General features: G+C 38.5%; 1 protein-coding gene across 14 annotated transcripts in view; it reads left to right on the top strand.

Annotated features, from left to right (window-relative positions):
* BPTF (bromodomain PHD finger transcription factor) overlaps positions 1–16,417 on the top strand; it is a 160,194-nt gene that overhangs the window by 85,361 nt on the left and 58,416 nt on the right. For all 14 annotated transcript variants that reach the window (XM_032321924.1, XM_032321921.1, XM_032321920.1 and 11 more), the window contains 4 exons: positions 1,178–1,365; positions 3,711–4,066; positions 4,607–4,738; positions 15,795–15,924. In XM_032321924.1, the coding sequence (XP_032177815.1) occupies positions 1,178–1,365; positions 3,711–4,066; positions 4,607–4,738; positions 15,795–15,924 (806 nt within the window). The remainder of the gene's footprint in view (positions 1–1,177; positions 1,366–3,710; positions 4,067–4,606; positions 4,739–15,794; positions 15,925–16,417) is intronic.

The raw sequence follows: 16,417 nt of genomic DNA, 5'->3' as shown, positions 1-16,417 counted from the left end.
CAAGCCCCATGCTGGGTGTAGAGATTATTTAAATAAATAATAAATAAACTTAACTTTAAAAAGAAAAAAACAAGACCCTCTTTCCATCTCCAGATTTTAAAAATTAAGAGTAGGATGCTGAATGGCTTGGCCAGATCTGGGACAGTCCCTGTGGCCGCGCAGTGATGTGCTCTATCTGGCTAAGCTGGATCACATTGCTCACCCAATATGGTAGGATATCTTGATCTGTAGCCCTCATTGAATCATGATTATAGTGGAGGAAAAGCATCTTCCCAAAGGAAAGAAACAGTGTTGTTCAGATAAAATTAAGAAATGTTTCCTGAATTGTCTTTTATATTTTTCAAAATAGCCAGTTTCCTCAATCTAATTTTTTTTCCCTACTCAAAATACCATCTTTATAATATATAATGAATTTTATGTTTGGCCTTTTGTTTGACAGTGACATACTATTCTTCATTTTAAAGAGGTTTAAATTAAACAGAGAAATCTTGTTCAAATGTCTGGCCAGTGGAAATTAGATAGTGATATGACAGTTTTAAGAATGTAGAGAAGATTTCAGCCAAAGTGAGATTCATGGCAAAGCAACAATTGTCCCTCAGTGGTACAGTTTGTCACTTTAAAAAATTAAGTTGTTATGAAAATGAGAGGTCTTTATTATAATTAAAAAACTAATTTAGTTGATTTCACATATATAATTACTTGCATACACAGATAATTCTAGGTTCCTTAGGTGAAAATTCACTTGGCATTTATGTTTATAAGCTTTAAACCATTAGGTATTTAAACAGGTTCAATGGAAATCTTTCTAAAATTAATTATACCCTTTACTTTTTGTTCAGGATCCATATTGAATATATAAGACACTGTTTTATTAGTGTGCATTTTGAGTTATGATGATGTTGCTTATACATTTGTAGTAGCTCTTCATGTTTTCTCATAGATGAGCTTTGAAACAGATAACCTGGCATGTTTGAATTTTCTGCAAAATAATGAGTGATTCACAGTAAAGTTCTTTTAAGTAAAAACCTTTAAGAATTAATATATTTGCTTTGGTTCTTCAAGGACTTCTTGTTTACTTTCTGGATCTTAGATGTGAATGAGATAAGCGTTTTGGATAAGATGTTGTTATAAATAACTTACTGTTAGCAATTACTTTTGGCTTTTCATCTGATAACAGGTGATTTCAAATCAGAGAAATCTAATGGGGAAATAAGTGAGTCTTCTGGAGCTGGAAGAGGGGCATCTGGGTCAACTCGAATTATCACCAGATTACGGAATCCAGACAGCAAACTTAGCCAGCTGAAGAGCCAACAGGTGGCAGCTGCAGCCCATGAAGCAAATAAATTATTTAAGGAGGGCAAAGAGGTATGTTCTTTCTGTTTAAAACAAAAATCTCTGGAATGTGAAATAATTTTATTTATCAGACCTGAGAAATAGGAGCAGGAAGTTTATAGGCCTACTTTTGAATTGTATTTTTCTATTTCCAAGAGTGTAGTAGGTAGCAGATTAAAAGTGGTTAGGTTTCCGGGCGCCTGGGTGGCTCAGTGGGTTAAAGCCTCTGCCTTCAGCTCATCCCAGGGTCTTGGGATGAGCCTGCATTTGACTCTCTGCTGAGCAGGGAGCCTGCTTCCCTTCCTCTCTCTCTGCCTGCTTGTAATCTCTGTCAAATAAATAAATAAAATCTTAAAAGAGGTTAGGTTTATGATACATATTTTATACAATAAGTATAATTGCGTACCCAAATTTTAGTTCATGCAGGGAAATGCTGTAATTGGGTGGTTTACTTTCTTACTAAATGGTTAGTTTTATTGTATATAGTTCTAAAGAGATCGAGGCTTCTTTTTCACATATGGTAAAAAGTACACTATTTGTAGACTTTAGTAAAGAGTTATGGGTAATTTAATGCTCAGTTCTAGCTATAATAATTTTTTTTTAAAGATTATTTATTTATTTATTTGACAGAGAGAGAGAGAGAGATCACAAGTAGGCAGAGAGACAAGTAGAGGGAGGGAGAGGCAGGCTCCCCGCTGAGCAGAGAGCCCGATGTGGGGCTCGATCCCAGGACTCTGGGATCATGACCTGAGACGAAGGCAGAGGCTTAACCCACTGAGCCACCCAGGCACCTCTATAATAATTTTCTTAAATATTTTATTTGTTTATGAGAAAGAAAGCATGAGCAGGGGAGAGGGCCAGAGGGAGAGGGAGAAGCAGACTCCCTGCTGAGCAGGGAAGCCTGACATAGGGCTGCATCCCTGGACCCTGAGATCATAACCTGAGCTGAAGGCAGACGTTTAACTGACTGAGTCACCCAGGTCCCCCCCCCCCGCCCCCCGCCGCTTTTAAAGTTTTATTTATTATTTTAGACACAGAGTATCATACTTGGGGACCAGAGGGAAGGGAAGAGAAGAGCCTCTCAAGCAGACTCCTCACTGAGCAGGGAACCCAATGAGGGGCTCGATCTTACAACCCCGAAATCATGACCTGAGCTGAAATCAAGAGTTGGACACTTAACTGACTGAGCCACCCAGCCGTCCCTAGTATTTTTATTTTTATTTTTTATTTCTTAAGACATAATCTCTACACCCAGTGTGGGACTCGAACTCACAACCCAAGGATCGAGAGTCATATACTTTACTGACTGAACCAGCCAGACACCCCAACTAGGACTCAGTATTTCTATTTCCCAGCTAGCCAGGGTAGCAGAATAATGCCACAATGGTGTCTCCCATATTTAAGAATTATTTGCAAAGTAAATACGCAAGAATGTATAATGTCCTTTTATAAACATCTTAGGAATTTTTCTTTTTCTTTTTCTTTTTTTAAGATTTTATTTATTTATTTGACAGAGATCATAAGTAGGCAGAGAAGCAGGCAGAGAGAGAGGAGGAAGCAGGCTCCCTGCTGAGCAGAGAGCCAGATGCGGAGCTCGATCCCAGGACCCTGAGATCATGACCTGAGCCGAAGGCAGAGGTTTTAACCCACTGAGCCATCCAGGTGCCCCTCTTAGGAATTTCTTGAAAGCAGTAGCTTCTAAGCTGGTTTTTGTATGATATTTTTCATAGCATCCCAGTACACACATTCGGAAGTTTCCTGAAATAGTATTTCGCCTTACCATGTGGGAAGCACTCTGCTGCTTCTCTTCTCTTCTTCTCAAGTAGAATTTTCTCTTCTAGTTGATTATGTTATATTTTGTTTTTGTTGTTGTTTTTTAAGTTGAAAAAGATCCACTGCTGATCTCATGGTTTACAAAAGGATTGGGATCAGCTGTTTAAAAACATGCTTTTAAAGTGTCCATGGACTCTCATGCTAAAGCTGGAATGATAAAAAGAGCAGATAAAAAGATATTTTTAGGAATATATTTTTTGGGGAATAGTACATGTCATGCCTTCTTTTTCCCTCCCTTTATATTACAAACTTGAAGTAATGATTGGTGAATGATGTACACATGTGGTTTTGTGTCGATATTTGAGATACACAAAAATACTTCATAATGTCTGATGTAGAATAGGCACTTGGTAGAGGTTCTTTTGATGGGAAAATCTTGGTTGTTTAATTATAAACAGTTTTAACTTCACTTACAAATTTCAAAAGTTTAGTCACAAGATATACCTGAACTTTATTTGGAATGATAAATTACAGATTATTGAAAGACAGCTGATCAGGTTTACATATTTGATATGAATAATGCATCTTTTTATTTTCTTGAGCAGGTCCTGGTAGTTAACTCTCAAGGAGAAATTTCACGGTTGAGCACCAAAAAGGAAGTGGTCATGAAAGGAAATATCAACAATTATTTTAAGTTGGGTCAAGAAGGGAAGTATCGGGTCTACCACAATCAGTACTCCACCAATTCATTTGCTTTGAATAAGCACCAGCACAGAGAAGATCATGATAAGAGAAGACATCTTGCGCATAAATTTTGTCTGACTCCAGCAGGAGAGTTCAAATGGAATGGTTCTGTCCATGGGTCCAAAGTTCTTACCATATCTACTCTGAGACTGACTATCACCCAACTAGAAAACAATATCCCTTCATCCTTCCTTCATCCAAATTGGGCTTCACACAGGTAAAGGAAACTTAGGTTCATTTATTGCTGCGAATATACTATATTTACGAAATGATTATTGCAGATGCTCACTTGAAACTCGTTACCGATGAATTGAACGAAGTCACCTTAATTAGCAAAACACTGAGGACATGAGGGATGTGAGGATACTTCTAAGTTACTGGGCCAACATTAGCATTTGAAAAGCAGAGTCTTCATCCCTGGAGTCAGGAGGAGGCTAGTCAGAGTTCCAGAACACTGTTGAAGGCTTAAGGAGTTGGAAGATGAATTGATCTCTGGGATTCCTCTAGTGTTGAAAATCTGTGACTCATTGGTCCTATCCCTGTGCTTTAATAAAAGCACCATTTTGCACCCCAAAAGATGAATAAATAAGAGAAAAAATCTGACTCTATGAGGTAGGAACCCAGTAGCAATATATTCAGACCTGCTTAGCCTAGAAAAGTACACCCTATGAGATGGAGACAGAAACGATAGCTCTTGTGCTTCTAATTTAAGACGAACAAGTGAAGTAACTTTTTTTCCCCTCTTTCTGAAATACAGGGCAAATTGGATCAAAGCAGTTCAGATGTGTAGCAAACCCAGAGAATTTGCCCTGGCTTTAGCGATTTTGGAGTGTGCAGTCAAACCTGTTGTGATGCTACCAATATGGCGAGAATCTTTAGGACACACCAGGTGAGTTCGGAGCCTCATAAATGCTGTACTGTACTCCCTTTTGGAATATTATTAGCCTGTTAATAATGAAAGTTAATGTATTTAAGAGGCCATATTATATATCAAATTAAACTCTTCTGGCTTTTTTTTTCCTCTTCTCTACGAGATGTAACATGAATAAAAATTTCGTATTAAAGTAAAAGGCATTTTCTTGAATAGAAAGAGTACTCACATTTTTTGAATATTCTAAAATGTTGCGGTTACTGTGGTAGTGATCTGATTTACTTAGATTTGAATGTCGAAACATCATTCATCTCCTGAGGAGACCCAGAGTTGTGTGACTTCAGCAGACAGTTAAAAAAATTGATAAATTTTGTGACTTGAATCTACTTCTTGATTCTAATGGATTTGTTTAACTTTATTTAGTCTTTAAAAAGTTGTTACTATAAAAACTAATAGAAGCTTATGGTAAAAATTGTAAATTACTATTCAAAGTGAAAAGAATCATTTTACCTTCCCTGCCCCTCTACGGAGCCCATTCTGAAGGTATGACACTGTTATTTTGTTAATATAAATATATTTTGTGTTGCTTCCCATATCTGTGTTTTATTTTATAATGAAAATTTTTTTTTAAAAGAAAAGTAATTTACACCTGCTAAATTTTCATTTGCTAAGGATTCCTCTCAGGGTTTTTTGTGTATGTGTTCTCCTTATGTAAATCTTATAGATACTTTGTTTTCTCTGTTTCCTACCTCCTGTTTTGAATGTAATTGCTGCTACCAATAGAGGCTTCCATAAGTGGAATGGACTTAATTCTTCCTAGGATTAAGAAAGGAGGGTTAAGTTCAGGTGCTGCACAGTGCATGCTAGGAGAGGAGAGCTGAATGGCTGGCATACCTCTATTCTATTTCTTTTTTCTTTTTCTTTTTTTTTTTTTTTAAGATTTTATTTATTTATTTGACAGAGAGAGATCACAAGTAGGCAGAGAGACAGGCAGAGAGAGAGAGAGGAGGAAGCAGGCTCCCTGCTGAGCAGAGAGCCCGATGCGGGACTCGATCCCAGGACCCTGAGATCATGACCTGAGCCGAAGGCAGCGGCTTAACCCACTGAGCCACCCAGGCGCCCCTCTATTCTATTTCTTACCGATCTCTTTTATCAGTGTAGAGCAAGGAGAGAGTCAGAGGTAATTGTGAAGCAATACTCTTTGAGTTTCTGTTGCTCCTTGCATTTACCTCCAGACATGCCAAACATGTCAGTGATAATCCTGAACCTAATGTGGTGGACCAAGCAGCCACGTCTCTGGTGACAGAGATCAGTACTTCAAGAACTGAAGCTTAGCTAAATGTTGGTAAATAAACTTGAATACTCAAACATAACTTAAAGTAACTAAATCAGGGGCGCCTGGGTGGCTCAGTGGGTTAAGCCGCTGCCTTCGGCTCAGGTCATGATCTCAGGGTCCTGGGATCGAGCCCCGCATCGGGCTCTCTGCTCAGCAGGGAGCCTGCTTCCTCCTCTCTCTCTGCCTGCCTCTCTGCCTACATGTAATCTGTCTGTCAAATAAATAAACAAAATCTTTAAAAAAAAAAAAAAGTAACTAAATCATACCTTTTATAAATTCATTTCTCAATTTTTTCTTTTTAAAGATTTTATTTATGGGGCTCCTGGGTGGCTCAGTGGTTTGGGCTGCTGCCTTCGGCTCGGGTCATGATCTCAGGGTCCTGTGATCGAGCCCCTTATCGGGCTCTCTGCTCCGCAGGAAGCGTGCTTCCCTCTTTCTCTCTCTCTCTCTGCCTGCCTCTCTGCCTACTTGTGATCTCTGTCTGTCAAATAAATAAATAAAATCTTTAAAAAAAACATAAAGATTTTATTTATTTATTTGACACAGGGAGAGAGATCACAAGTAGGCAGAGAGGCAGGCAAGGAGAGGGGAGGAAGCAGGCTCTCCACGGAGCAGAGAGCCCGATGTGGGGCTCGATCCCAGGACCCTGGGATCATGACCTGAGCCGAAGGCAGAGGCTTTAACCTACTGAGCCACCCAGGCGCCCCCATTTCTCAATTTTTAAAAAAGATTTATTTATTTGAGAGAGAGACAGTGAGAGAGAGCATGAAAGGGGAGAAGGTCAGAGGGAGAAGCAGACTCCCCATGGAGCAGGGACCCGGGACCATGACCTGAGCCGAAAGCAGTTGCTCAACCAGCTGAGCCACCCGGGCGTCCCATTTCTCAATAATTCACCTTTTCTTTTTTAAATCTAGTTTGGTTTTTTTATTTCTGGTTTGTTATTATGACTAGACTTCTAAACGTGTTCGTTATTATAAAATTGTATCATGAATTGTATTAGTATGACATGTCTGGTGATATAGATTAAAGAAGTCTCTTTTAATATGATGAAGTAAAATAGAATGCTCTGAATTTTTAAAAAATTAGAGACTGAGATTAAGAAAAATTAGAGATGAATAATAGGGCTCTAACTTCCATCAGTACTGTGCTCAAAAACTTCCTGGTGACAGACTTCTAAACTTGACCCTAAGAACTGTTTACAAATTCAGCCAGCTGCTTCATTCAGTAAATTATAGTTTATTATGATAGTCAGCAGTGAAGCTTTTAGAGCCTTCTAAATATCTAATGGTTACACAACATTTTAAAAATAGTAGTAAGTTGAGTTTTTTTTGAGAAAATTATGAAGTCTTTGTTGAAAAACAACATTAGGGGTGCACCTGGGTGGCTCAGTGGGTTAAGCCGCTGCCTTCGGCTCAGGTCGTGTTCTCAGGTTCCTGGGCTCGAGTCCCACGTTGGGCTCTCTGCTCAGCGGGGAACCTGCTTCCCCCCCCCCCCTCTCTCTCTCTCTGCCTGCCTGTCTACTGTGATCTCTGTCAAATAAATAAATAAAATCTTAAAAAAAAAAAAAAAGAAAAAGAAAAACAACATTAGGTATGGAAGAATACCTAAGTAAATAGAAATATATCTCATGTTCATGTATAGGAATGTTCAGTGTCCTAAGAGTGTTAATTTTTCTCATGTTACTACATAAATTAATTCCATAGCATTAGTAATTATCATTGGGTTTTCTGCAGATTTTGACAAGATGATTAAAAAAAATTTTATATGAAAAAGGGCCATAGTAGGGTTTACATCTAAACAACAGGGTAGAGGGATGCCTGAGTGGCTCAGTCAGTTAAGCGTCTGCCTTCCGCTCAGGTCATGATCCGAGGGTCCTGGGATTGATCCGCCTTCCTGCTTGAAGGGAAGTCTGCTTCTCCCTTTGCCTGCCATTCCCCTTGCTTGTGCTTTATCTCTCTCTCTTTCTATCTCTCTGACAAATAAAATCTTAAAAAAAAAAAAAGGACAGGATAGAAAGACTTGTCCTACTACATAACAAAACTTACTCAGTAGCTGTAATAATACTGTGGTATAGATACAAAGATAAATAGACCAGTGGTACAGAATAAGCCATCCAGGAAGAGACCAGCCCATGTGTAGACATGTAATAGTTGATAGAGTAGCATTTTAAAAAGGATGAACTCTTCAGTAGCAGGCCTGATGACACAATTTGAGTTACCTATATGGGGAAAAGGGGACCCAGTAGAAAAATTGGACCTAGTAGTTCCAGGTGGAGTGATTCCTAAATGTGAAAAGCAGATCTCCCAGGAAGAAAATACGAGATTATGTTTTTGGAATGAAGGAAGTTTCCTCCTTTCCTCCCACCCCATTTCCTCCACTTCCTGCCTGCCTTCTTTCGGTCCCATTTCCCTTTTCCTCTGGCTTCTCCTTCCTGTATTTTTTTCTTCTCCCTCAACATCCTCCCGTACTTCGTTCTTTTCTCTTACTCTTGATTCTTTTCTTTCCTTCCTGATTCATTATGTTTCAGAACATACCAAAGTCTGGCATTATTTCTTTGTTTAGAAGCTGTCTATCAGATAAGAATGAGTGTGCATATATGTGTCTGTGTGTCTGCCGTTAGTACAAGTGACTTGACTTCTTCGTGTTTAATATTGTGATACATACATAAGATTGTAGTATGAAGCAAGAGTGGGTCATAGTAAAATAACACCTGAGAGTTCATCAACCAGTTTAAAAAATAAGAACATTATCATTATTGGATCTACTTTCCATTCACATTACCTTGCGTTCCCTGAGAGATAACCCTAATTTTTAAGTTTGTGTTTTGTTATACCCTTTCTTTAAATATGTAGTTTTATGACATATAGATCAGTGAATGGTGGATTGTTTTCTGTTTGAATTTTATAATAATGTGTCATCCTAAAAAATCAAGTCATAGACTGGTTAAAGATTTTTTTTATCATACTTTAATCAAAAGAATGTTAGTATTCACAATATATTCAAGAACTTCTACAGTTCAGTAAGAAAAAAACAAACCGTTTAGTAGGAGAAAAGACCTAAGATACAAATAAAATACACAGGAGACACAAATAGCCGAAAACATGAAAATTTCCCAGTAAGGTGAGGTAAATGCACATTAAAACTAGGGACTACTATTTCACACCCATCGGATTGTTAAAAATTTTAAAAATATAGGCAAATATGTCACATAATAGAAAGAGAATTCTGACACACTGCTGATAGAACAAGGAGTGAAACGGTTGCTGCAACCATGTTAAAGAATCATTTGGTAAAAACAAAAGTTGAAAATGCAGTTCTGCTCCTAACTCAGTAACTTAAAGAGACCTTACATGTGTACATGAGAAGACATGTAGGTTTTTTTGTTTGTTTGTTTGTTTGTTTGTTTGTTTTTTAAGTAGTTCCCACACCCATTGTGGAGCCCAGTGCAGAGCTTGAACTCAGAACCCTGAGATCAAGACCTGAGCTGAGATCAAGAGTCAGCCGCTTAACTGACTGAGCCACCAAGGCACCCCAAGATGTTTCTTCCAGTATTTTATCATGGTGAAATTTGGTAACAATCCCTAACTGTCCATAATTAGGCACATTTAAGTTATGGTGTGATTCTATAATGGGCTGTTACACAGCTGTGAAACTAGAGGAAGTGTGAACGAGATTGAATCTCATAAATGTACAATAGAGTAAAAACAGTTCTTTTCTTAAAAATACATGGAGTATATGAGTCTGTTTATTTAAGTTTAAAAGCATATATTCTAGTATGTTAAAAATACTGTTTGTAGATAGACATCTGTGGTAAAAGTTTAAAGAAATGTAATAGCTATATGCTTGAAACCCAAGACATACACTTATAAATAAATAACAAATGTTCGGGGCTGTCTGGGTGGCTCAGTCATTAAGTGTCTGCCTTCGGCTCCGATCATGATCCCAGGGTCCTGCGATGGAGCCCGGCATCAGGCTCCCTACTCGGCAGGAAGCCTGCTTCTCCCACTCCCCCTGCTTGTGTTCTCTATCTCACTGTGTGTCTCTGTCAAATAAATAAAATCTTTTAAAAAAAAAATGTTCATAGAAAAATCATAATGGAGACTAGAAAACACTTTGAATTGAATGTTCACGAGACTCCTACATAATACTGAAATTTGTAGGCTGCCACTAAAGAGTACCCGAGGGAAGTTGGTAGTCTTCAGTGCTTACATTAGAAAAGAAGTGCGGATTAATTAATTAGCTAGGCACACATCTCAAGAAGTCACCCTGAAGACTGGAAATATTAAGAACTGTTGAATATTTAATATTTAATGAAATAGAGAACATATCTTAGATCCCATTATAATTTATAAACCTCTGATGAGATTATCAGGAAAGAAAAAATAAGGGGGAATACACAAATAACCATCAAAAATAGGAAAGGGGCTGTGCCAATCAGTATTTCTGAAATGGTCTCACTGGCACTGGGAATTTTAAACCTTTAGAGGGTCCGCTAACATAGTATTCAGGCTTCCTACATCCATAGAGGAAGGGCCCATTGGGCTTCTAGTTTTGCATAGAAGGATTGGGAGAGGGTCCCCCACCCTCTTCTCTGTTATTGGACCGTAGGGCGTAGGCCAGGTTCTCTTCTCAAGCAGGAAAAGGATTTCTGGTTCTGTTTAAAGGATATCACTGTACCTATCATAAGGAGGTGAGCAGGACCAGATGACTTCATAAAGGAAGTTCTTCAGATTTCAGGTAATAGGTAATTCTTTTCAAACTTTTCTGTAAAATGGAAAAAGAAGGAAATCTTGCAGATTGTTATTCACTAGTATAACACTGTTCTAAAACTTGATACATAGAAGTGGACAAAAGAGAACTCGAAAATCATGGCCTTGTCTCCTTTATTAATGTTTATCGTTGGTTAATCATGGCAAGTAGATGTGCATTCAGGTACTTTTAAAAGATTAGCAGATATATTCAGGAGTAAATTTTTTAAAAATTATAAACTATGGCTAAATTGGCTTTCCCTAGACATGGAAGACTTGTCCACTCTTAGGAGATTATTAATATCATGGTGTTTTAAGAAGCCAAAGAGCAAAAACTTTGATCATCTCATTAGATACCTAGAAGGTCTAAGTCCATTAATTAATTTTAATTTAAAAAATCATATTAAATACAGAAAGAGAATGGTCTTTTTTTTTCTCCCCATAAAGATGTATTCCAAATTGGACCATCATGCTTTCTTGATACGTTCCCATTAACATTCAAGTGGAACAAAATAAAAATGCTCACTATCAGTGCTGTTTTTTAGCTTTTCTTTAAAGTGATACCTAATGTAGTTTGTCAAGAGAAATAAAACACACACATGTGTGTGTGTATGTGTATGTATGGACATGTTGGCAGATAAGGCATAATTATTATATGCAGTTGACCTAATTAGATGCTTAGAAATCCCAAGAAAATAGAAAAACTACCAGAAACAATCTGAAAACTAAATAATGATTGTATTTATTTATTTGAGAGAGAGAACATGCACGTGTGCAAGAGTTGGGGGCAGAGAGAGAGAGGGAGAAGCAGACTCTGTGCTGAGCAGGGAACTGAATGTGTGGCTCAGTCCCAGGGTGACCAGAGCCGCAGGCAGACGCTTAACCAACTAGTCCACCCCGTCTCCTGAGCAATACATTCTGTGTAACAGGAACCATGTGGAATATACTGTGGGAGTTCTGAGTTAAAATAACAAATCATCTAAATACATTTAATTTTGTTCCCTGCGTAACTCCCTGAAAACTATGGCAGGGGGATTTTTTTAAAGTATAACCCCACAGAGAAGAGGGGAACAACAGATAATACAGCAGCAGTAAATTCTGGAAGCAATAATACCCGTGGACAAATAGTAACCTACCCACGAAGCCCAGGTCAGTGGGGAAAAGGGAGAATTTTCACACGTCTCCCCAGAGAATCAGTAGAAGGCATGGGAGCAGGAAGTCCATCGCTGTCCATTTTGGATCGTATCCGTGCAGTGTCCCTGCTTTCACACGGTCCAGCCGGACGGCCGTGAGTATGGTGAGCCCAAATTCTCCGGCCTGACTCAGACCCTTACCCTCAGATTCCACCAGAAGAGGCTAATGTAACCCAGTGACGAATTTATTTTTTCCTGGGAACCGTCTTTTAATGGTAACAGTATCGCTCTTTTGCTCATGCAGCCAGTTTTATTCTTGTTACTGAATTCTCAAAGGCCAAACTTTATACCGTTTGGGATACACACATGGTGATAAAACTATAAAGAAAAGCGTGGAGACAATAGCCCAAAAGTCAGGGTAATGACAGCCTGGGAGCGCGACATTCTAGCTTCTGCTGTATCCGGTTAGTGATGCAAAGTTCTCTTTCTTAACCTGGTTACATCTTATATATTTTTTAAAAATTTATAATGAAAGAAAAGATGCCCACAACAACAAAAAACTCTCAAATAACTAGGAATAAATTTACCAAGAAATATTTAGGACCATGTAAAGAGATCATTAAAACTTTACTAAAGATAGAAAGGATACTCAGTAAATGAAAGGGTGAGGAGGGACACCTGGCTTCTCCCAGTACCTTTGCTATTCCCCCTGGTTCTGCTCTCTCTCACTTACGCTCTCTCAAATAAATAAATAAATAAATAAATAAATAAAGTCTTTTAAAAAAAAAAAAGAAAAGTTAAAGATGCATCATGTGTTTAGATATGTATACTACGTTTTTGAAAACCATCCATTATAATTATTTTAATTGCATCTATCAAAATTCATATTCATTTGCATTATGAGTAGGATTTTCCCTCCTTGGGGGGCAGACAGGCTTGATCAAAATGATACTAACATTTCAGATAGAAAAATTAATTGCAAGAAAAGGGAAATGGATATGAGAAAAAAAGGGAATAGATATTAGAACATTTTTGAAGCTACAATAAAAAATAAGATTTATGGTAGCAGTGTAGAAGAACAAACCCAGAAATAGACCTAAACACATGTGAGCATCTAGCAATGACAGCATTACATAGAAGAGGAGGAAAGAGGACATACTTTGGAGAAAATATTACCTAGATCCCTGCCTCAGCAAAAACATTCAGATCAATAAGATTTAAAGAAAAAAAAAATTAAAAAGCTTCACTAAGAAACCATGGATTAATTATGTTTTTGTTGTGATACTTTCTTTTTAAACAGATGTAAAACCCAGATGCCATAGAGGAAAAGAGTGGATATATGTATTTAAAATTCTGAGTGGAAAAATAATATTATAATCAAACTCAAAAGACAGATGACAAACTGAGGAAAAATATTTGCACCACAAATGGGAAGTTACCTTAATTGACAAAGATCTTTTATAAATGAAAAGGACTAATAGTCCAGTACAGACAAGACAAAGGATTTGAACAGGCATTTTACAGAAAAATAAATATGAAAGGCCAGTGGACATAAAAAGAAATGTTTACTTTTCTCATAATTAAGGAAATGTAAATCAAAACAGCGGGCTATAATTTCTTACCTCTCAGTTGGGCTAATAATTTAAAAGTTTGGTACTAACTTGAGTGAAGGTGTGGGAAGGCAGGGTGGCTTTTTAATTGATGGCAGTGGGAAGTGTACAATTCTGAAGAACTTTGTGGCTTTACTTATCAGCATTTTAAGTGCAAGAACCTGTGGACCTAGCTACCCTACCACTAGGGGACACTGGAGATGCTCTCCAAGTTTACCAAGATAGACACAAAACATTTTTTCTTATAGCTTTGTTTATAACAGCAAAGCAAGCACAAGACCCTGGGCACCATGTGAAGACTAGGAGTGGAGTTAACGCTTGGTCCCTACTCCTGGTCACACTCTCAGTTGAACCATGGAGGTGTGGAAGGAACACTTGCCACCCAGTGTGCCTGCCAGTGTAGAGCGGCAGCTAGAAGCTGCACCATACCAGCCTGATCGGCCCTCCTTCCTGGGGCCTCGAGGCTGCCAGCAGTAGCCAGGATTTCCTCCCAAGCAAATGGGAGCTGAGCTTTGTTGCTGCCAAAACCTAAGGATTATCTTGGTGGCAGTGAGAACAACAGAATTTACTCTGGAGTAGCAAACATCACAGATTAGCTACAGTACTGGCATCCCAGCAAAGTGAAACCTTTGTATCTGATGATGGAAATATTTCTGGTTCCCAGTGAACACTGAGTGCGAGCTCCCAGCCCAGCTGTGAGCTCCCAGAGTGCTCCAGTGGTCTCCCCACACAGTGCTCCGTTCCCGGCCACTGTCAGCGAAGATGGCGCAGTTGCTGTGTCAGACCTGAACTTTCAGAGGGTTTTAAAGCGTGGCCCACAAAAACTGTGTTCAGAAATACTACTTGATCCTGGCTCAGTCCCTCTTTCCTTTCTCGAGCTGGCTGAGACTGTCAGGCCATCCCCCAAGCTGTACCTACAGAGCTTGCCCCACTCCCTGGTTCCAAAAGTAGTGGCAAATTGGTGGTGGTTGGTATTAAGTTAGTCCCCGGTGAGAATCCACTTCCTTTCCCCTCCTCCCATCAGTTGTGAGGGAATGAAGGTCCTTTGCTCTACTAGTGGCTGTGCAGCCAGTAGGCTGGAGCTCTCTTGGCCTGAGGTAAGCTAGATGGTGGGTCCTATATTCACAGATACACAAAGCTTTCTTGAAAATGGAGATAAATAAGGAGTTTTTAGTGGGAGGATAGAGATAAAAAGAATTAAATCCCCTTGCACATCTTTCCAGCACCACTGCCTCCCCCAAGTTGACAAAAGGTCTCTTGTGTTTTTTTGTTTTGTTTTGTTTTGTTCTTCCACATAGCTGTGCGTGCAGGATCGGCTACATCTGGATAGGGTGTGGTAAAGCAGTTTTCCCGCCACTGCAGCTCCTAGAGACAGACTCTTCTCTTCCTCGGTTTTGGTCATTCTCCTTGTTTATGGGAAATACTCTCATTCACAAGAATCCAGTCGAATCATCTTATTGTAGAGCCTCACCACAGGCCCACCTGTTTGCCTACTGCTGGGTGCAATGACAGCCATTTTCTGTCCTTAAAAATGAGTGTGGCCCATGCCCTGTATTTAATGATGGACACGAATCAGTGTGCGTCCTTCTTCTGCAGCCCTTTCCCTCACCCAAAAGCAGGAGACTAGTGGGCCCCTTTTTCTCTATGGATGTAGAAAGCCTGAATTCTGTATTAGTGGGCCCCGTGATGGCTTTAAAACCCCCAGTGCTAGATAGAATTAGAAATATTGGTTGTTAAAATAAAAGTTTGGATTTGTTGTTCTTTTTGGTGGGAAGGAAATAATGTATTCTTTAACAGGGGACTGGTTCAATAAATTATAGTCCGTCCATGCAGTGGGGTATATTATTTAATTCTTTAAAATGATCTGTATCTTCAGTATAAAAAGATCTCCTAGTGCAGTTAATCATTGATTAAAAGCTGTGTGGTTGTGATTGTAATGTAGTATTCCCTTTGTGTAAATATGATGTTGGTGTATATATGAATAGTTTCAGGAATAAGCCATAAGTGAGTGTATTTCTTATAGGACCCATGTGGGAAGATTGGGATATTTTTGCTTCTTTCTACTGTTTGATTTTTCCTGTTTTGGAATTATATATCTATTTTTGTGAGTTGGAGTTGTCTAGGTCATGGGACTATAGCTAACCATCCTTCAGTTCTGTCTTCCTAATTTGCAGTACTATATTTTTGTCTTTTTAATTTATTTTTCAAAGTTAAATGCCCTTCGTCTTTCCGTTCATGTACTCTTAGGTTACACAGGATGACATCAATTGAAAGAGAAGAAAAGGAGAAAGTCAAGAAAAAAGAGAAAAAACAGGAAGAGGAAGAAACGATGCAGCAAGCCACATGGGTAAAATACACATTTCCAGTTAAACATCAGGTAATTTTTCTAATAACTTTTAGAATAGGTTTAGCCATTTCTGAGACTTGTATTCTACAACTTTGAGTATCTAAATTGTGTTTTACTTTTGACACAATCTTTTATTTAATCTAGTTGGAACGAAGTAAATCTTGCAATTTTATAAGCATAAATTTATCTTATTAGAATATAGGTGGGCCGTTAGACTAATCTGTTGAAATTGTTAGAAAACTGTAAAAGTGTGTTACATTTTTCATATTAGAAAGGGGTACAGTTGACTTTGGGAAAACACGGGTTTGAACTGTATGGGACCACTTACGCACAGATTTTTTTTTCTGGTAAATACAGTATGGTACTGTAAGTGTATTTTTCTTCTTCTGATTTTTCTCCTTTTTTTAAAGATTTTATTTTAGAGAAAGGGTAGGGGTGGAGGGGCAGAGAGAGTCTTAAGCCGACTCCGCTCTGAGCATGGAGTCCATCTCGGGGCTTGATCTCATGACCCTGAGATCATGAC

This window comes from Mustela erminea, chromosome 18, assembly GCF_009829155.1.
Source record: "Mustela erminea isolate mMusErm1 chromosome 18, mMusErm1.Pri, whole genome shotgun sequence".
Lineage (NCBI taxonomy): Eukaryota > Metazoa > Chordata > Mammalia > Carnivora > Mustelidae > Mustela > Mustela erminea.
Note: the sequence above shows the minus strand (reverse complement) of the source record. Positions and strands in the feature narration are given on the sequence as shown.